The sequence below is a fragment of the Typopeltis vanoorti genome, chromosome 22 (genome assembly GCF_054136105.1).
Source record: "Typopeltis vanoorti isolate ZY-2024b chromosome 22, IOZ_Tvanoo_1.0, whole genome shotgun sequence".
NCBI classification, from domain to species: Eukaryota; Metazoa; Arthropoda; class Arachnida; order Uropygi; family Thelyphonidae; genus Typopeltis; species Typopeltis vanoorti.
Window position 1 is genome coordinate 24,851,665 of NC_143570.1, and position 22,116 is coordinate 24,873,780.

The 22,116-nt window shown below is 37.7% G+C and overlaps 1 protein-coding gene across 3 annotated transcripts in view; it reads right to left on the reverse strand.

Moving 5' to 3' along the window:
• Positions 1-22,116, reverse strand: part of Sting (transmembrane protein sting) — a 200,996-nt gene that overhangs the window by 140,986 nt on the left and 37,894 nt on the right. For all 3 annotated transcript variants that reach the window (XM_090412036.1, XM_090412034.1, XM_090412033.1), the window contains exon 2: positions 18,229-18,412. In XM_090412036.1, coding sequence (XP_090268162.1) covers positions 18,229-18,412 — 184 coding nt within the window. The remainder of the gene's footprint in view (positions 1-18,228; positions 18,413-22,116) is intronic.

Below are 22,116 nucleotides of genomic sequence, written 5' to 3' on the forward strand. Positions count from 1 at the left end.
TATGAGGCAGTGTGGTGTAATGTGGAGGTCGAGAGGAAGACATATTTAGTTGGATGTTGCTATAGGCCTGGGAATGTGGAAGGTGGTGATGAAGAAATGTATAAACAACTTGGGTTAGTGAACAAATGAAGGGTAATTATTATGGGTAATTTTAATTATGGCGGTATAGATTGGAATGAAGAGATAGCATTTGGGAATAAGGAAAGTGAATTTCTCGAGTTCTTGAGAGATAACTATCTCAGGCAGCATGTAAAGGAAAGCACGCGAGGATCAAGAGTTCTAGATCTGATCATTTCATCAGAGGATGTAAATGTTAGAGGAGTTTCATATTTTCCTCCAGTTGGTGAAAGTGATCATGAAGTATTCACCTGTTGTGGCTAGTCATATGCAGGCTTTTGCAAGGAAAGGATATATCTGGAATTATAAGGCTGGTGATTATGACAAGCTTAGGAGACAACTTCGAGCTATAACATGAAACTAGGAGTTCAGTGGTAAGGAAATAAATGCTGTATGGGAACTTACAAAGAAATATATAACAGCATCAATGTACGAATGTATCCCAAAGGCCAAAAGGCTGAATAAGGTAGGTGTAAAGTGGATGAATGAGAAGTTCAAGCATGAAATCTGGAAAAAGAAGTACTTTGGAGGAAGTACAAGATGAATAATGGTAATCAGTCACATGAAGAATATAAAGAACAAGCCAGGAGAGTGACTCAGTTAGTAAGGAAAACAAAAGTAGAGTATGAGCAGAAATTGGCAAATCAGGCTAAGAAAAACCCTAGAGAGTTTTTTTTTAGATATGTGGCAAGCAGAAGGAAGAATGATCATGGAAAGATGAAGTTAAGGGACAAAAGTGGTAGAATGGTAACTGCTGCAGAAGACACTGTTGAGGTATACAGTGATCAATTTATAAGTGTGTTTCATGATCAGGGTGGAATCATGAGGAACTTGAGGAATCATGAGGAAGTGTAGAGGACATAGGAGGATAGCTTAACTGTGAGTGAGCAGGAGGTATTTGAGGAAATAACCTTGATGTTAATAAGGCGATAGGATTTGATGATATACCACGCATCTTAAGGGAATGTTCCAGGGAACTGGCAGTAGCATTGGCATGCCTGTTTAATAAGAGTTTTGCAACAGCACAGGTTCCAAGGGAGTAGAAGGAGGGTAAAATTGTTCCAGTGCATAAAGGCGGTGATAAGGCTGTAGCTTCAAATTATAGGCCAGGCTGTATATCTGTAATTGTGGTGAAGGTCATGGAGAGATTGGTGAGAAGTAGGATACTGAAATGGGTTGATAACAGGAGTATTCTCTGTGGTTATCAGCATGGGTTTGTTAAGGGGAGATCATGTTTCACTAACTTACTTATGACAAGCTTAGGAGACAACTTCGAGCTATAACATGAAACTAGGAGTTCAGTGGTAAGGAAATAAATGCTGCATGGGAACTTACAAAGAAATATATAACAGCATCAATGTACGAATATATCCCAAAGGCCAAAAGGCTTAATAAGGTAGGTGTAAAATGGATGAATGAGAAGCTCAAGCATGAAATCTGGAAAAAGAAGTAAGGTATAACAAGGTGACAAATACCTTGGACAGAGGAGATGCATATACAGTGGTCTACTTGGATTTTGCAAAGGCTTTTGATAGACTGCCACATGACAAACTCTTGTCATGTGACAGTTTATCAAAAAACAGATGGGATTGGATAACAAACCTGTGTTGGATCAGTGACTGGTTGTCAGATAGGTATCAGAAAGTTGTATATGGGGATGCAGTATCTCGAAAGAGAAAAGTCACCAGTGGTGTGCTGCAGGGGTCAGTTTTGGGGTCATTGTTGTTCAATTTGTATGTTAATGATATTGGGTCAGTTTTGGGGTCATTGTTGTTCAATTTGTATGTTAATGATATTGGGTCAGGTTTAACTAGTGATATCCAGCTGTTTGTGAATGATGCAAAACTGGGGAGAGCAATGCATAGTCAGGCTGATGTTAATCCCTTACAAGAGGACTTGAATAGATTGCATGAATGGGCAGGTAAATGGACCTATCAGTTCAATGTCGCTAAGTGTAAGGTTTTGAGATTTGGTAAGCAACGATGGGATGCAATGTACACACTTGGTGGGGAAACTTTAACAGAAGAAGAGGAGATGAGAGATCTAGGAGTGATGGTGGACAAGGACCTGAAATTCAGGGACCACATTGCACAAGTTGTGAAGACATCACATCGAATAATGGCAATGATGAAGAGAACCCTGACATGCAGAAATAGAAAAGTTATGATTCCATCGTATAAGGCACTGATCAGGCCTCATATGGATTAATGTGCACAGATTTGGTCGCCAGGTTTTCATGGTGACGAGGAGTTGGAAAGGGTACAGAGAAGATTCACAAAGGTAGTCAGTGGTCTCTGGAATTTGGAGTACGAGGACAGATTGAGAGAATGTAAGTCGCAGAGCCTCGTGAATAGGAGGAAGGGGGGGGGATATGATTGAGACATATAAGCTGGTCAGGGGTTGTTATCAGGTAGACATGGAAGAGATTTTTCATAGAATGGGAGAGGGGAGTAGGACAAGAGGCCATTGCTGGAAACTGTATAAGGAGGATGTGAGCAAAGGAGTGAGACGCAGGTTCTTTGCATGGAGGGTGGATGGTGAGTGGAATGCATTGCCTAAGTGTGTTGTGGATACATTGAATCAATTTAAGACGTGGTTGGATGAGCATTGCATGAAATAGTGAGTACCTCCCATGATGAGTCTCTGACTCCATGGAGATTAAATGTTGATGATGATGATAATAATAATAATAATAAATAGTTGAGCTGCCGAGTAATAATTTTGCAAAGGTATATCATCCACGTGGAGATTTTACAGTTGCTGATGTAACTAGAGACCCCATGTCAGAATTGAGGTGGATAAACAGGATGTGTTCAGCAGATTGAAAAATATCAGCGTGAATATAGCAGTGGGCCTGGATGGCATGTCAGCCCAAGCACTACATAAATGTGTAAGAGAATTGGCATTGCTTATGATGAAGTTGTTCAATTTAAGTCTCAGCTTTGACAGGGTACCAGGGGAGTGGAAAGAGGATAAAGATAGAGGCAGCAAACTACAGACCACTACATCAGGAGTGGTTGTTAAAGTATTGGCAAAGTTGGTTCAAGGTAAAATCCAACAGTGGGTGGATAGGGACGTGATACTCTATAGCAGGCAGCTCGGCTTTGTAAAGAGAGGTCCTGTCTTAGTAATTTATTAACATTTTATAATAAAGTGAGAATGGAATTGGATAAAGGTAACTGATACGCCATGATATTGCTGTACTTTGCAAAGGCATCTGACAGAATACCACCACACAGAAAAACTATTACAAAAGTTGTTGGAGCAAATAGGAAAGGATATGAAGCTAGTAGAACGGATGGGGGGGGGGGACTGACAGACACCAGAAAGTACCATATGGAGGAGTGGAATCTAGAAGAATAAGGATGACTAGTGGAGTACTTCACTGTTCTGTATTAGGCTACTCTTTAATTTATATCAATGATTTAAGGGGAGGGGATATTCAGTTGATAAAGCTAGAACCATGAATGGTATGCTGGCAGAGCTGTGTGAGGAGAAGGAAGTGCAGTTTGTAGATGTATGGTATATACCTGAAGGAAGAATGGAATTATATAGATGTGACAGATTGGATTTGAATGGCTTTGGACTGGACTGGACTGGAGAAACTGTTGTAGATGGAAGATGCAAGCAAGAGATAAAAAGTAAGAGGTGAAGCAAAAGATCAGGATAGTGGTATTGAAGTGACAAGTTCTTGGCAATGGAAACAGCAGTAGTGTAACAGATGAAGACAGAAAAGGAATGCAAGAGGACCAAGGGAAACAGGGAGCTCGGGTGGATAGGGAGAGTGCATGTTGGAAGTAGTAGTGAATGTATATGTATGGGGATGATTAGCATAGAAATGAATATATTGGAATGAGAATTGGGTAGTTGAGACTGAGCAGATATATGTTGTAAGCAGTAATAAAGGCAATTGGGCAAGAGCAAGCATGGTGGAAAAATTCACAACCAACAGGCTTTTTGTAGGGCTGGTTATAACCTAAATACAAGTTGCTGTGTTTATTTACAATTTGCTAGGAGTATCAGAAATAAGGGAGATGAAATTGTTTCAATGATTGAGTTTATTCAACACAAAATTGTTGGAAAAAGTGAAACAAGGTTGAATGAAAATGATTTCCTAACAGGAACAGAAATCAAAGGGTACAGTGTTTGTTGTGAGGGATAGAAAGGGAAGGGCAAGAAGGGACATAATTCCCCTGCTGCTGATAGCAGGAGAATTATGGTCCACATAAGGTAGACATGAAAGACGAAATGGTGACAATTGTTTTGAGGTAATGTGGTGTGAGGTGGAGATTGACAGGAAGAGGTATTTAGTTAGATATCTCTTCCATAGGCCAGGAAATGTGGAGATGAAGAAATGTATAACAACTATGGTTTGTTAACAAGGAAAGGGTGATTTTAATTATGGCAGTATAGATTGGAATGAAGAGATAGCATTCGGGAATAAGGAAAGTGAATTTTATGAGTTCTGGAGCGACCACTATCTCAGGCAGTATGTAAAGGAGGGCAAGCGAAGATTGAGAGTTTTTGATCTGATTATTTCATCAGAGGATGTAATTGTGAGTGGGATTTCACACTTCCCTCCAGTTGGTGAGAATGAGGAAAGGATATATATGTGGAAGTATAAGGTTGGTGATTATGACAAGCTTAAGAGACAACTTGAAGCTATAGCATGGAATGAGGAGTTGAGCAGTAAGGAAATAAATATTGCTTGGGAACTGACAAAGAAATACATAAAAACATCAATGTGTCAATGTATTCCAAAGGTCAAAAGGCTGAATAAAGTAGGTGTAAAATGAATGAACAAGGATGTTAAACATGGCATCTGAAAGAAGAAGTGCCAGCAGGCAAGAGGAATATAAGGAGTTAAATAAGCTAGATGTCAATAAGACTTGATGACATATTACCACTTGTAAAGGAATGTTAACAGGGAGTTAGCATCAGTCCTGGCATACCTGTTTAACAAGTCTTGAAATGGCACAAGTCCCAAAGGAGTGGAAGGAAAGCAAAATTGTTCCACTTCACAAAGGTGGTGTGAAATTATAGGCCAATCTGTATATCTGGAGTTGTAGTTAAGATATTGGAGAAGTTGACAAGATATAGGATACAAAAGTGGTTGATAACAGCAGTATTCTTTGTGCTTCTCAGCATGGGGTAATTAAAGAGAGGTCATGTTTTACAAACTTGCTTATGTACTATAACAAGGTGACAAATGATATGGCATACTTAGATTTTGCCAAGGTTTTTGATAGATTGCCAAACCAGAAGTTGGTTACTAAACTAAAGCAGACGGGACTGGATGACAGCTAGTGATTTGGATAGATGCTATTGGATAGGTATCAGCAAGTTGTGTATGAAGAGGTGGAACTATCCCAAAAGAGGAAAGTCACTAGTGGTGTGCCGCAAGGGTCAGTTATGGGACCGCAGTTATTTAATTTGTACGAGGATGGTCTGAAAAGTTCTCTGCCTAAAAATTAAAAAACTAATTTATAATTTCAAAATTATTTTTTATTTTTCAACATAATCTCCCTTAACACGAATACATTTATTCCAGCAATGCTCCAGTGCCATTATCCCATCCCTGTAGTGGTTCTCAGTAAGATCTGCAAAATCCCCCTCTACAGCTGCAACGACCTCTTGATTCCAAGAAAAATGGCAACCAGCGAGGAAGAGTTTTAGTTTTGGGAAGAGATAGAAGTGAGAGGGAGCCAAATCTGGGAAACAGGGTGGATGTTCCAACAATTCATAGTGCAGATCCCTTAATTTTCCCATTGCCAAAACAACTTTGTGGGCAGGTGCATTGTCTGATGAAAGATGATTTTTTTATTCTGCAAACCTGGTCTTTTCTCACAATTTTTTTTGTCTAGTCTGGTTAAAAGATCGGAATAATATTCTTAGGTTATTGTTTTACCCTTTTCAAGATAATTACTATACAAAATGCCTTTTGCATCCCAAAACACCAATGCTATGACCTTTCCTGCTGATGGAACCGACTTTGTCTTCTTTGGTGCTGAACAACTGGCTTCTGTCCACTGTTTTGATGACATATTACCACTTGTTGTGAAAGAATGTTAACAGGGAGTTAGCATCAGCAAACTCCCTGTAAACATCTGCTGTTTGGATTCTGGTGTGCAATGGTGAATCCAAGTCTCATCCACAGTAATAAATCGACACACAAAATCAGTTTTATTGTTGTTAACACGCTCCAAGCACTTTTCAGAGATTTTCATGCGAGTGCGTTTTTGATCTGCTGTGAGCAAGCACGGCACCCATCTTGCATGCAAAGCTTTTTCATATGCAATTCTTCACGCAAAATATATCCTACACGTTCTTCTGAAATGCCTATAGTCTCAGCAATTTCACGCACTTTGACTCGCCGGTCATCCAATAGTATATCGTGCACTTCATCAATGATTTCCGGTGTTGTTACACTTTTTGGACGTTCATGTGGATCATCTTCAAGGCTGGTATGGCCATGCTTAAACTCAGCAACCCATTTCTTAATTGTCAAAAATGAAGGAAAAGAGTGTGCATAAAACTTTTATGAACTTCGAATGAATTTCTTTTGTTGTTAAACCTTCTTTTACAAAGAGTGTGTTTAACCGAAAGATACTCGATTTTATCCATTTGATAAAATGGATAAAACTGAGACTTTTACTTCAGACAGCTGTATAAAACAAACTACTTGATACAATGAATTGCAATTTCACATGGATGCTAATGACAGATGTACCAACTTAGAAAAAAAAAAAACTTGCCGATAGTGTTGCCATCTATGGCCAAGGCGAAGAACTTTTCAGACCACCCTCGTATATTAATGATATAGGGATAGGTTTAACTGGTGATATACAACTGCTCGCAGATGATGTACATCTGGGGAGAGTATCGAATAGATTGTATGAGTGGGCTACAGTATGGAACTGTCAATTCAATAATTCAATATTTGGTAGGCAACAATGGGATGCAAATATACACTTGGTGGGGAAATTTTGGAGCAAGTTGAAGAGATAAAAAACTTTGGAGTGGTGGTGGACAAGGATCTGAAGTTCAGAGATCATATCATACTGCAGAAGATGTGAAGACATCACATGAGATTATGACAATGATGTGGTGGACCTTAACTTGTAGAAATAAAGAGCTTCTTGTTCCATTGTATAAGGCCTTGATCAGGCTTCATATGGATTAATGTGCACAGATTTGGTCTCCTGATTTTCATGGTGATGAGGATATGTTGGAAAGGATCCAGAGAAGACTGACTAAGGTCATAACTAGTTTTTGGGATGTGAGATAAGAAGGCAGATTGAAGGAATGCAGTTTGCAAAGCCTTGTGAATAGCAGAGAGAGAGAGGATGATTGAGACTTTTAAGTGGGTAAAGGGTTGTTACCAAGTTAATGTGGAAGAAGTTTTTCTTAGAATGGGAGAAGTGGGTAGAACAAGGGGACATACCTAGAAGTTGTATAAGGAGAGTGTGAGCAGGTTCTTTGCATGGAGTGTGGTTGGCGAGTGGAATACACGAATGGTGACATTGTGGTGAATGCAGATTATGTTGAAAGAGTTTAAAGCACAGTTTGATGGGCTTTGTGTGTAACAATGTTTGCCTCCTGCAATGAATCTTTTGACTCCATTGAAGTCTGATGTTAATAATCTAGGAAACCTTTTAGAAACAGAATGTGATTATTTTCAAGTTCCCTCAGACCTCCAGTTCAAGTTCACACTAGAAAAAGAATCATCAAAAGGCATTATCTTTCTTGATGTACACATCCAGAGTAAGCAAGATGGATCCATTTCCTCTTCTGTCTACGAAAAACCAACTTTTTCAGGTCATTATATCCACAATATTGAAAGTTTATTTTTCACTTGGTTAGAGTATAATAAATTTAGTTTAATCCTTTATCCAAGTGTGAGCAAACAAAGTTTGCACCTGAAAATATCTTCAGGACTGGGTTAAGGTAGTACAACACTGGGAAACTCGTAACAAAGGTGGGCCAAACTAACATCACTCCTATCTCAGTATCTCCCATACTGCAAAACACATCTCCTTGCAGATATGTATAATGTTATGCATTAAGGGAAAGGCCACTACCCAGACTAGTTTCGACCTTTATTGAGGTCACTTCAGTGGGAGGCAGGCCCAGAAATAAAGATACCAGGCAGAAGCAATGGTGAGGTCATCTTTACCTATAGGAGTTGCCAAAAGGTGTGCCACCTTTTTATTAAATTACTCTGGATTTAGAGAAAGATGTTGAAAGTTTATTTTTCACTTGGTTAGACTATAATAAATTTAGTTTAATCCTTTATCCTTTGGCAACTCCTATAGGTAAAGATGACCTCGCCATTGCTTCTGACAGGTATCTCCACTTCTGGGTCTGGCTTCCACTGAAGAGACCTCTATAAAGGTCGAAACTAGTCTGGGTAGTGGCCCTTCCCTTAATGCATAACATTATACATATCTGCAAGGAGATGTGTTTTGCATTATGGAAGATACTGAGATAGGAGTGATGTTAGCTTGGTCCACCTTTGCTATGAGTTATCCGGTGTTGCACTACCTTAGCCCAGTCCTGAAGATATTTTCAGGCGCAAACTTTGTTTGCTCACACTTGGATAAAAGATTAAACTAAATTTATTATAGTCTAACCAAGTGAAAAATAAACTTTCAACATCTTTCTCTAAATCCAGAGTAATTTAATAAAAAGGTGGCACACCTTTTGGCAACTCCTATAGGTAAGGATGACCTCGCCATTGCTTCTGCCAGGTATCTTCACTTCTGGGCCTGGCTCCCACTGAACAGACCTCAGAGGGCGCTAGTGGGTCAAGCGCTACGAACGTGTTTTGAAGAGCTCCTGATTCAGATAAGTTTTACTAGGAATAATTAAGTATATATGCGTAATTGTTTAAGTAAGAGCGGCTGTAAATGTTGTACGCTACCGATATTATTAGTGTGGGTTTTTTTTTTTTTCTTGCTTAAACTAAATACGAAAACGTTAATATTAGACCTAGTAACCTGCAGAGAAAAAAAAAAAAAAAAAAAAAAAAAAAATGGTGGCGGCATTGTCATTCCATGATTTTAATTTGGATTTCAGTCGGTTCGTTAAGTGTGAGGTCTGTTATATGTATTCCTTCGATTACATAAATGATTTGTGGATGTTTAGTGCGGATGGAAGAAGGGTGTGTGCGAAATGTGACCTGAACGAGGAATTGATGAATGCGAATATGAAGTTGATGACAGAAAGTGCTAGTACCGATTGTGTCGCGAGTGCACGTTTGAAAGAGAAGGGTGGCGAGAAAGACAGGCGAAAAAATGTTAAAAAATCAGGAAAAAAGAAAAAGAGCGATTTGACAACCGTAACGGATGTTAAAAGGGACGAAAGTGAGGCAGAAAGAAACGAAATTGAGAGAACGAATGAAAGTAGAAATGGCGCGGTGCAGAAATCGCAAGTAAAAAAAATCGAAAGAATGAATGATAGCGAAAAAAGAATGACTGATGGCGAAAGTTGGACGCATGTTGGAACGAAAGTACTGAACCAAAGAAAGATGAATGACAGTAAAAGTGAGAAGAATGATAGTGAAAGTTGGACACATGTTAGTCCGAAAGTACGGAAACAAAGAAAGATATGTGAGAGTGAAAGTAAGAAGAATGATAGTGAAAGTTGGACGTATGTTGGACCGAAAGTATGGAAACAAAGAAGGATGAATGAGAGGGAAAGTGAGAAGAGGGGGTCGAGAGTTAGAAAGTTAGAAAGATTTAATGATAGAGTGAATGTGTCGCGAAGTTCAGAAGGTGAATTGGATTGGATGAAGCAAGAAATGAAATGGATGCGGAATGAAATTAAGAGAATTCAGGTCAAAACTATTAAAATAAATCATGATGGTATGAAAGAGTTAACAAAAGATGAGCGAGTGGCGTTGTATGGCGACTCCATTATTAAAGGTGTGCCAGAGGATAAAATGCACAAGGTATGTTTTCCAGGCGGTAAAATGAGTAGAGTGATTGAGGCATTGAATATGAGGCGGGAACGAGCAAAAGAGTTAATTGTATTAATTGGTACGAATGATTTGAGAGAGAACAAAGAGCATGTCAAAATGAATGTCAGGAGACTGCTTGGAAAGATAAAGGAGAATAGTGTGACAGGAAGGGTGGTCAGTGTGTTGCCTAGGTATGATTGTGGTGAAATGAGGCGGAGAGCAAGGATTATGAATGATATTCTGGCTGAAATGTGTGAGGAGATGGGAGTTCAGTTTGTTAATGTGTGGAATGAGTTTGAGGGACGAAGTGAGCTGTATGGGAGCGATGGACTGCATTTGAGTGGTTATGGTGTGAGTCGCTTGGAGAGACTGCTGCTGGAAGGTAGAGAAGTGAATAGAGAAAATGAATCAGATCGAGAGGAGAGTGATGTGGAAGAGCAGGAGAGTAAGACAGGAGAGATTGAAGGAGTGGAAATGAATGTGGAAGTGAGTGGTATGAGTAGAGAAAATGAGAGAATGGGTGTGCAAGAGGAGCAGGGAAACGGCGAGGCTCAGGGTGGACAGGGATACACAGCGTGAGAAAGGTGGATGCTCCAAGAGGAGGTGAGAGAATGTGTAGGCAGGAAAGTAATGGGATGATCAGGGATCAAAAGGAAACAGATGGAATTGCAAAGGGTTCTAAAATGAAGAAGCAGAAAGGGAAATGGCCCCAGTCCAGCATGGAGAGATCACATCGAGTGAGTGGTATCAGTGGAACTAGCTGTAGATCCAGAAATGAGTTGTTGTGTTTGTATACCAATGCTAGAAGTATAAGAAACAAGGCAGATGAAATGGTTGCACTAATTGCGTCTGTGCACCCAGAGATTGTCGGAATAAGTGAGACATGGTTAGATGAGGATGACATCCTGACAGGAATAGAGATGGAAAGGTATGATGTGTTTCGTGAGGATAGAAGGGGTAAAAAGGGAGGAGGAGTGCTATTGATGATAGAGAAAGAGTTATGTCCATACAAGGTAGAGATGCAACAGGGAAATGGGGCCAGTGGTTTTGAGGCAGTATGGTGTGAGATAGAGGTGAATAGAATCAAATACTTGGTGGGGTGTTGTTATAGACCTGGTAATGTGGATGGTGGTGATAGTGAAATGTATAGTCAAATAAGCCAAGCAAATAAGAAAAGGGTGATCATTATGGGTGATTTTAATTATGGCAATATAGACTGGAATGAAGAGATAGCAACTGGAAGTAAAGAAAATGAGTTTCTTGAGTTTTTGAGGGATAACTACCTCAGACAGTATGTAACAGAGGGCACAAGAGGATTAAGGGTCTTGGATTTGGTCATCTCATCGGAGGATGTAATTATCAATGAGGTATCAAATCATCCACCAATTGGTGAAAGTGACCATGAGGTGATTACTTGGGTGGTTGCCAGCAGTGCAAGGACCCCTGTGAAAAAAGGGTATATGTGGAACTACAAGGGGGGGGTGATTATGAAGAGCTCAGGAAACAGCTTGCAGGTGTAGCATGGAATGAGGAGTTAGCTGGAAAAGAGATCAATGCAGCTTGGGGGATTTTCAAAAAATATTTAGTGGATGCAATGTCTAAATGTATACCACGGGTGAGAAGGTTAAATAAGTTAGGTGTGAGATGGATGAATAAAGAGATTAAGCTTGCAATACAGAGAAAAAGGGCATTGTGGAGGCAGCATAAGAGAAGTGGAAGTAACCAATTTCATGAGTTCTACAAAGACCAGGCAAGGAGAGTGACTTGGTTGGTGAGAGTAGCTAAAGAGAGGTATGAACAGCAGTTAGCTAATGAAGCTAAAAAGAATCCTAGGGAGTTCTTTCGATACGTAGCTAGCAAAAGAAAGAATGATTATGGAAGGATGACATTGATTGGAGGAAATGGTATAAAGACAGCTGTTGCAGAATGTGTGGTGGAGATACTTAATGAGCAGTTCATAAAGATCTTTCAATCTTGTGAATGTGACTTCATGGAGAGATTAAGACCAGTTGATGATGGGGAGGAGAGACTGACTGTAAGTGAGCAAGAGGTGTTTGGGGAGTTGAGTAAACTAGATGTAAATAAGGCTGTGGGACTTGATAATATATCACCGCGTATTCTGAAGGAATGTGCCAGAGAGTTGACACCTGCCTTGACATATTTTTTTAATACGAGTCTTGCACTTGGTCAAGTCCCTAAAGAGTGGAAGGAGGGCAAGATTGTGCCACTTCATAAAGGAGGTGATCGAACTCAAGCATCAAACTATAGGCCTATCTGTGTGTCAGGTGTTGTGGTTAAGTTGTTGGAGAAGCTTGTGAGAACTAGGATCCAGAGTTGGGTCGACAACAATGGTATAATCTTTGATGGACAGCATGGATTTGCTAAAGGGAGGTCGTGTTTTAGTAATCTACTTACTTATTACAATAAAGTGACTGCTTCCTTGGACAGAGGAGAAGGATACACAGTAATATACTTGGATTTTGCAAAAGCTTTTGATAGAGTAACTCATGATAAGTTGACAGTCAAACTAGAGCAGATGGGGTTGGATATTAGATTAGTGCATTGGATTGGAGACTGGCTATCTGATAGGTATCAACAAGTTGTGTATGGGGTGCAATATCCAGGAAAAGGAAAGTCACTAGTGGAGTGCCTCAGGGATCTGTTTTAGGGCCATTACTATTTAACTTGTATATTAATGATATTGGCGAAGATTTGGATGGAGATATTCAGTTGTTTGCAGATGATGCAAAGTTGGGACGAACCATAAAGAGTAGTGAAGATGTTGTGGCCTTGCAAGAAGACTTGAATAAATTGAGTGATTGGGCAAGCAAATGGGGATGCGAGTTCAATGTTGCAAAATGTAAGGTTTTAAAATTTGGAAAACAAAGATGGGATGCAGAATTTATGCTTGGTGAGAATATATTGTTGGAAGTAGAGGAAATAAGAGATCTGGGAGTGATAGTGGATAAGGATCTAAAATTTAGGGGACACATCGCCAAAATTGTGAAGACAACACAAAGACTTCTGGGAATGATGAGGAGGACACTGACGTGTAGAAGTAGGGAGATTCTTGTTCCATTGTATAAGGCTTTGATTAGGCCACACATGGACTATTGTGCCCAGATTTGGTCACCTGGTTTTCAGAAGGATGAAGAGATGTTGGTTGGAAAGGGTCCAAAGGCGACTGACTAAGGTAGTTTCTGACCTTTGGAATGTCGAGTATGAGGAAAGATTGAAAAGATGTAATTTGCAGAGTCTAGTGGAGAGAAGGAAGAGGGGAGATATGATAGAGACCTACAAGTTGGTAAGGGGTTGTTATAGGATCAATGGTGGAGAAGTTCTACAGAGAATAGTGGGAGATCAGGGGAGAACCAGAGGTCATCCCTGGAAACTGTATAAAGAGGGTGTGAGTAGGGGAGTGAGAGGCAGGTTTTTTTCGTGCAGAGTTGTGAATGATTGGAATGCCTTGCCTGAGAGTGTGGTGTCTGCAAGGAGTTTGAATGTGTTTAAGACCCGGTATGATGAGATGTGTGTGAGATAAAAGGACCTCCTAGATGAGCCTTTGACTCCATGAGGTCTTGTTTAATAATAATAATAATAATAAAGGTCGAAACTAGTCTGGGTAATGGCCCTTCCCTTAACATAACATTATACATATCCACAAGGAGATGTTTTGTAATATGGGAGTGACGTTAGCTTGGTCCACCTTTGCTATGAGTTGCCCGGTGTTGTACTACCTTATGTCCTGAAGATATTTTCAGGTGCAAACTTTGTTTCCTCACACTTGGATAAAGGATTAAACTAAATTTATTATATCCACAATACTTCACCATCCATCTCAAAAATATGGCATCATAAAATCTTTAGTATCCAGATCACACAAGATTTGTTTTTCTGAAGAATCTCTAAAATAAGAATTGGAAATTGTCAAAGAAACAGCCTTACTAAATGGATATCTAATCCAAAAATAATTAACCACTCTCCTACAAATCAACTCAGACAAGAAGTGCACAGTACTCCTATACCATATATTAAAATCATCTCTAAATGTGCAACAAAATTTATGAAAAAATATCAAACCCATTATGAAACTCATAACTCATTAACCAAATTTACAACTTGCTACCTTTTCCAAAATGAAAAACTCTCGCACAAAATGAAACTGAAGACGTTAACCACAAGATGATCATCCAATGGCAAAATGCAAAGCTGCTACATAGATCCATATAATAGCAGGACTATAGAATGAACCTTACGAGAACATATTGAAGATTTGTGGGCTGCAGAAATTGGTTGATAGGCGGAAAAGGGGTGATATGATTGAGACATTTAAATTACTGAAGGGTTTCTATAAGATTAATTCAGAAGATATTTTTGAGAATAGGACTGGTAGTGGGAGGACTAGGGGCCATCCATGGAAGCTTGGTAAGTGTGGTTAGCAAGGGTGTTAAAGCTAGGTTTTTTACTTGGAGAGTGGTAAATGAGTGGAATAAGCTGCCAGAGTCTGTTGTGGGTGCCATGACTGTAAATGAGTTCAAGGTGAAGTATGATAGATGCTGTGTGAATGTTGAATAGTTGTTCTTGACATGATGTTGGGCCTCCCTCGATGAGTCTAAGGACTCCTTGGAACTGCCTGTAATAATAATAATAATAAACATGAACGTTTATATAAAGAAAGTACTGAAGTCTTACTTCATAGACATAATCAAAACGACTGTAACTATTCCAAAACTTTTAGAAATTGTTATCCTCAATTGCATTAAATAAATTTATCTGTTATATTTGCATATACAAAATAACATGTTTGTGAAATTGTCTATGGACAAACAGGAAGATCGATAAATAAACGTATCTCTGAACATCAAGACCACATCCATCTTATCAAACCTCACAAATCTGGCCTTGAACAAAATGAAATTGAAGACGTTAACCACAGGATCATCCAATGGCAAAATGCTAAGCTGCTACATAGATCCATATATAAACATGAACATTTATATAAAGTACTGAAGTCTTACTTCATAGACCTAATCAAAACGACTGTCTAACTATTCCAAAACTTTTAGAAATTGTTATCCTCAATTGTATTAAATAAATTTATGTTATATTTTAATTTCAGCCCATTGGGTTCAATCCATGAACATGTGACTGTATACTAGAGGGATTCCAATTTAAGCATGCATGCTACTGTTTTCTGAATTCAATTCCTGTTGCTATTCAATCAATGTACTGATGATGTCTTATGAGACCTAAGACGAAGTATTTACATAATAAAATTATTTACTGTGGCATATGTGTTATTCTATAGCATTCAACATATCAGCCGAAAAATAGCAGTGGTTATTATGTATTATCCTTCATAGCAACCCACAGTCACATTTTGGTGAGTCATCCACTGCAGCTGACTCCCTGTGCTTCCATATCAGTATAGTATCACTGATTACTGACCTCAGATTGCTCAATTTGTCAAACAATTTGACAAACTGATAGGCCTACAACGTGGCATCCTATCACAATGCCTCTTTTAACCTCTGTCAGTTCCCTTCTTGCAGCTGTTTCACCTGAACACAGTTGCACCGACTTGGGAACATCATATTTCTCCAATTTATACTGGCTATAAACACATGACTTGTTACATGGCATAATTCCCCTTTCCCATGGATGAGTGGGGGGGGGGGGGTTTCCATTAACTTCTTTCCAAGCAGTGTATATACTGTGTGTGTGTGTGTGTGTGTATATATATATATACACACACACACATACAGTGCTTATTTTGTAAAATAATATATGCTGGAATGCATTCATTACTAGCAGGAAAGGCTGAAGATTAAAATGATTCTGCATGTCACACATCACTGGTAATAAAAGTGCTGGTACACTGTACTGTTGCGTACTTTCTCTCAAAAAAAAGTACTGTGTGTGTATGTACACACACACACACACACACACACACACAGAGTGGATTCTATTTAATGAGGCAACATTGGGAGAAGAATAATATTGCTCAATTAAACAGCTTCCCTAATTATTATACATCCAGAGTTTCAGGTAAAAGTATATGTAAATTAGCATTTTGCTACTCAATAAACAAAGAAACTCCATATACACAATACCTTTAAAGTTTCTTTGTTTATTGAGTAGCAAAATGCTAACTTACAGTTTTTGTATTCCAGTTTCTTCAGCAGATGGAAATGACTTCTGCATTGCTTCAACTTGGATAAAGGATTAAACTAAATATACAATTTCTTCAGCAGTATTCAGAATCCACTGTTTATCATATGCAAACTTCTATATCTTGTTTTATATATATCCATATTTTTAGCTTTATTTCTTCTTCAAATTTGTATTGGAAATTGGTTTTCCAACACCAAGGCTTATTGGAAATTGGTTTTCCAACACCAACTTCTAATGGGATGTCATTTTCATTATCAGCTGTTTTTGGCATCTCCATAATTGAATGCTTAAAACCAAAGCTTTAAATGGCCTTGTTGCTTATTCTTTGCCAACTATTGGGCATGAACTGTATTGTTTGTGTTTATGATTCACTTTTGTGCTGACCTCCTTAGCTGTTCAAGATACCAGTAGACTTTACTCAGTTTCTTCAAGGTATGTAATACTTTACAACTTTTCAAAACACCAAGTCCTCAGAATTTTTATGATTCCCATGTCTATTGGCTCAAGCAAGGCTGTTGTGTTGGAAGATAGAAATTCCAAACTGAATATTTTTTTCAGAAATTTTAAATAGGGGATATACTACACAATTGAAAATTTTTTGATTTCCATTGTAATACCATGTCATAAACCAATTTTTAAAAATTTCAGATATCATGGTACTGAACTAGTAAACTCTCCATTCAGGTCCCTTTTAAAGCACTGACACCTGGCCCCTTTTCTAATAATTTTAACAACTTTCGTTTATCAGTTCCCTGACTGTTTGAACAACATAAAACTGTTACATGACTCATCGATATCTTTGTAGCATGTTTATAACATATTATTGTGCCACACTGCGTGGTCCCCTAGTGTGGCACAATAAAACAGCCCTGTCTCATCAAGCATTGTAGATTTCATCAGCATTTCATAGATTTCTTGAAGCAAGACTGCCAACTTTGTTGATTTCTATTGTTTGGCACATAGAACATTAGCACCATTTTTCTTGCTATGTGCTTTCTTTAATTTAATGCCAAACTATTACTATTGTAACAACCACCCATCTGTTGCTTTGAAATGACTATGATCAAGCTTAATGGCTAACTCTTCTGATTTATTTTTGAGCGCTGGGCAATTTACATGCACACACACACCTCATCTAGTTAGAACAGAGAACCACTGGTTGAGGGCATCCTCAAATATCCAGATCCGAACATTTGTGCTTTGGTTTATTTGGAACTTCCAGTTGTTGTTTGGAAAAGACAACAGGGAGCTTCAAAAAAACTTCAACTTTATCTTGCTATTGTATCAGTAGTGAGATTGTAGATTTTGGCACTCCAGTTATCTTAGCTACTTGGAAAACTGGTGTAAACAGTTAATTTGTTTAAGTAAATAAACACAATAATAATCACATCTGTACCTGCTAGAAGCTAATGAAAAACTAAGAGCAACTACAGCTGCATGTTTGTTCTACTGATTGAATAAGTCCTGAAATGATTATGTCATTTTTCTAGCACTGTTGAGGCTACTGGCTAGTCCAATTAAATAGCATTGTGTCCCAAATAAATGAGGCAAATTCTTGTTATATACCCTCATTTTGTTTTTTCAGACTTGTCTGAAAAAGCTGCCTCAATTAACCAGAATCAACTGTATGTGCATGTTACATATTAATGTTTCTGGAGGAGAAGGGGAGGGGGAGTAGACATTCTTCATCTGGAGGAGGTGCATAATTAGTTCTTGCTAGCTGCAAAACAAACAATCAAAAAAATATATATATAATCAGTGCCATCAATGATAGCCAATTCAAAAAATGATCTTTCCACTTCTAAATTAGAAAAATAGTTTGCATTGTTTGAGAATTAAACAAACTACTTATGTAAACTGTCAACTTGACTTGCATGCAAGTAAGTGCATATCAAGTCAATGTAAAATATGATTACATTACTGTTCAATTTATCACAGAAAAAAAATCATAAAATAAAATTTACACCACCACTTACAGAAAAGTCCATCGAAATTTACTGCGTCACAAGTTAGATTCTTAAATGATGGATTAGAAAAATAAAATATTAGTAGTGCCGGTATCCAACAAAAAATAGTTATTTTTGATGCCCAGTATCTCCTCGAAACTGACCGAAAAGCAGTAATCCAATGTGAATCTACTACTGTCATTGTGATTTGAACCTGAAAATAAAAATTTAAATGAAGCTACTTTCAATAGTAGTATTTAAATTATATACTATAACATGTGAATAGTATTATGCTGATGATATAAATATGAGAAGATAGCCTAATCCACACGCTTGTTTACCAAGCTTAAGTTGAACTTAATTTGAAGAATACAAAATACACAAAGTTGAAAACTAATTTTATGGCTGCCACTGTGACCAGAATTCTGATTTTGTACTAACAACAGTTTGTTTTGAATGTCAGTCCCATCTATGAAAGATTTAAACCTATACATTCATATTAGCTATAGGTGGGCTAAGGGTTAGAAAACTGGAAACCCTGCTATCTAAATGTGACTTTTTTTGAAACCACTCAAGCCTTCATTAAGTGAAGTGATGCACACTAGGTAGTCACATTCACCTACCACTTAAAGATATTCACAAACACACATGGCTGCTACAGGTTCAAATCCCATTGTGCAATGCGATGAGCTATCTTTTCCTCTTTCCACTCCCTTAGGACCTTGTCAGTGCTGATACTTGGAAATCTAATCAGAAGCATTACTAATTGTGTTACCCTTTCTTGTAACAGGAAATAGGTTTAATTGGAATAATAGGTTTAAATGGAATTGCAGAGGCAATTCCATTTAAACCTACAGCAGTATCTACATCGAGTCTGCAATATCCCGAGCATCTCTAGTTCATCCACCTCCATTTTCAACACTGGCCCTCATATAAGCCATTGCATATATCAGCTGGATACAGTCTCACAAACTGATCACTCAGTAATTAAATTGCTCACTGGCTGCACTAGTGGCACAACTCAAAATTCTTAACTTTTGAATTAATACAACATTTAAGGTTTGGATAATGGAATCTACATTTACACAACAACAACACAAAATGAATTCAATACTTTAACAGGTGACACAAATGTCATTATGCCATCTTAGTTTTTACTACATCTAAAAGCATCATCTCCTCCTTCATTTTGAGTTGTGCCACTATTGCAATCAGTGAGCAAAATGTTCAGCTGCAGTTGCCTTTTTATCTGCATTCATCAAAGTTATTCTTCTTTCAATTTGCGACATAGTGAAATCTTTCAGATTCCCTTTGGTTCCTATGCTAATTTCATCTTAAATAGTTTGTTTTGTCTTTTGTTCCATGATGATCAGCTTTTTTTTTTTTGTGTGTATTTAATGAGCATTTTGGTCACATTTCACCTGTGATAATTTAGCAAGCTCCTCCTATAACTTTTACATGCACTAAAAATATGTCTGTTTACAGTTATGTAATCTAATATGTCTGTTTACAGTTAAATTTTACCATTTTAAAGACTTTCATAAACATTCTACATTCTATTTCATAAACATAGCAGAATTAGAACCCATAGCTTGTAGGTTAAAAAAAAGCAAAGGCATAGTCCATGCTGTCAACTAACTGTTTGCTTCAACATTATACTATTTTCTTTCTTTAACAAAAATGCAATTTCAGGACTGTCCTCAAGCTTCAAAACAGGAAAGGGTGAATCAGACTCATTCAATAATATGAGCACTGACTTCTTATTAACAATAATAAAATCTGATGTCAGCAAAAAATCCTTTGCAAAAGTAGCAAATCTTAATATAGAAACTGTGATACTGTGTGTGCACTTGAAAGATGCATTTTTACATAGCAGAGGTTCTCTTTTTCAAATGACACCTCTAAATTTCAGCATAAGTGACTTGAATTTCATACCCCCCCATCTCTTTAATAATTCTAAAAAATAACAGACATTTTTTATACACTAACAAAATAGCTTTTTTAATTTACTTCCAAAAAATTCGCAAGATGCATCTTTAATTTCAAAATGTACAGCATGAACATTTTGAAATTAAAGAGGTTGGTATTTCTTTTGGAGACTACTACTGGGCTGGAGAACTTCACATAAACTGATCTAATCTTGATGTTTCAACCTTCATATCAAGGTTATCATCTGGAGTATATGTTGTACAAAGAAACAAGTTTTATATAAATTTTTTAATTAAGTTTTTTTTTTTTTTTTTTAATAAGAATAGAAGGCAAGAAACAGGTCATCACTGGAAGTTGGGCAAGAATATGGTGATGAAGGAGGTGAAAAGTAGATTTTTTACATGGAGAACTGTCAGCGAATGGGATGCATTACTAAACTATGTTGTTAATGCAGAATGTGTTAAGGAATTTAAGATTCAGTATGATACATGTGTTGTCAGTTGAATGAACCTCAAACGATGAGCCTCCCAACTCCATGGAGGGTGTAACCAAGTGGAAAAGGTGTTAGCTGATTTAGGTAAATCAGCTAACACCTTTTTGTTCCTGCATAGGGAGTAGGTGAGGCCGTTTATCTAACTTTTGGAGATGGAGTGGATAGTTCAATCTCCACTGGTAGCCAATCAGAGATAGCTGGCCCAAGGCTATCACTAATTAATCAGTACGCAGTGAAGAAGACTGCTAACAAGTGCTGCCATCTAGTGGTCATTAACTCTAACACATATCTTTAATGTCTGAAAATAGTGTGCATTTACCAGCCAATTTTCTTAAGTTTCTGGGAGAAAAAACCTGCTAGCCCATGCCGGAGATCAACTAACTCAGGAACTGGTAGAGAAAAGGCTTAGAAAATGTTCTTATAGTTGGCAGCTAGATTCGAACCCAAGTCTTTTGTCATGCGGTCAAGTGCCATGGAGTGCAAATGCCACTTCTACTGAGCTACAGGCTCTAATAATAATATTATTATTATTATGTAGAAAGTGAAAGGTTTTCCACTTGGTTACTAAGTAAATTATACTTGTCAAGAAATTATATGCTTTTAAGCAAACAAGATTAAACAAGAATATAATTTCTTGGCAATAAGCTTTTTGTACACAAACAGTATACAAAAGTGTTACTAATTTGGTCAACTGATATTACTAGCCTGAAACTTCAGTTTTTATAGATGGCTGGAGAACATTTAGTCATAGAGAACTACTTCTGAAAAGACAATGACTTTAAGCAAGCAGCATTCTATTAATAATAGTGGCCTAAGACCAAAATAAGGGCCAAAGTTTTGTATGATGTAAGGATTAGACATCCTTCCAATCACAGATAGGAAAAGTACCCTGGATATGACCAGAAAGACCAAATTTCCCCATTATTATTATTATTATTACTGTGAATAATTAAGATAAGTCAGATCTTTTTGATCATGGGAAATTTGGTCTTTCTAGTCATACCTTGGGTACTTTCCATGTCTTTGATTGGAAAGGTTTCTAGTCCTTACATTTACTTGTCATTTAGACCAAAATGGGCATTTTGGTCTAAATGACAATTTTTTATGAAATTTTTGAGCAGTTTATTTTTATATCAATCCCACACACAATAATAAAATATTGTGTGTGTGTGTTGTCCACAAAACACTTTGGTATTATAAACTATGGCAGTTTAGTGGGTAAGTAACTGCCATTGCTGATCCCAATTCCAGATGAGAAAGGAGGAGAGTTGTTGGCCAGGCTGATGACCTAGCTCCATAAAATTTTATCCCAACATTTCTCCATGGTCTCTTGTGACAAGCAACTGGAGTAAAATTCATGTTGCATCACTATGTAAATTGTGATGTTGTAAGGGATTGTATATGTCACAAAAAGAGAACCAGCTTTTTTTTTTTTTTTTTTTGCAAGCCAGTTGTTAAAATTTACCACCACACCTCTGTTTATGTGTATACATAAA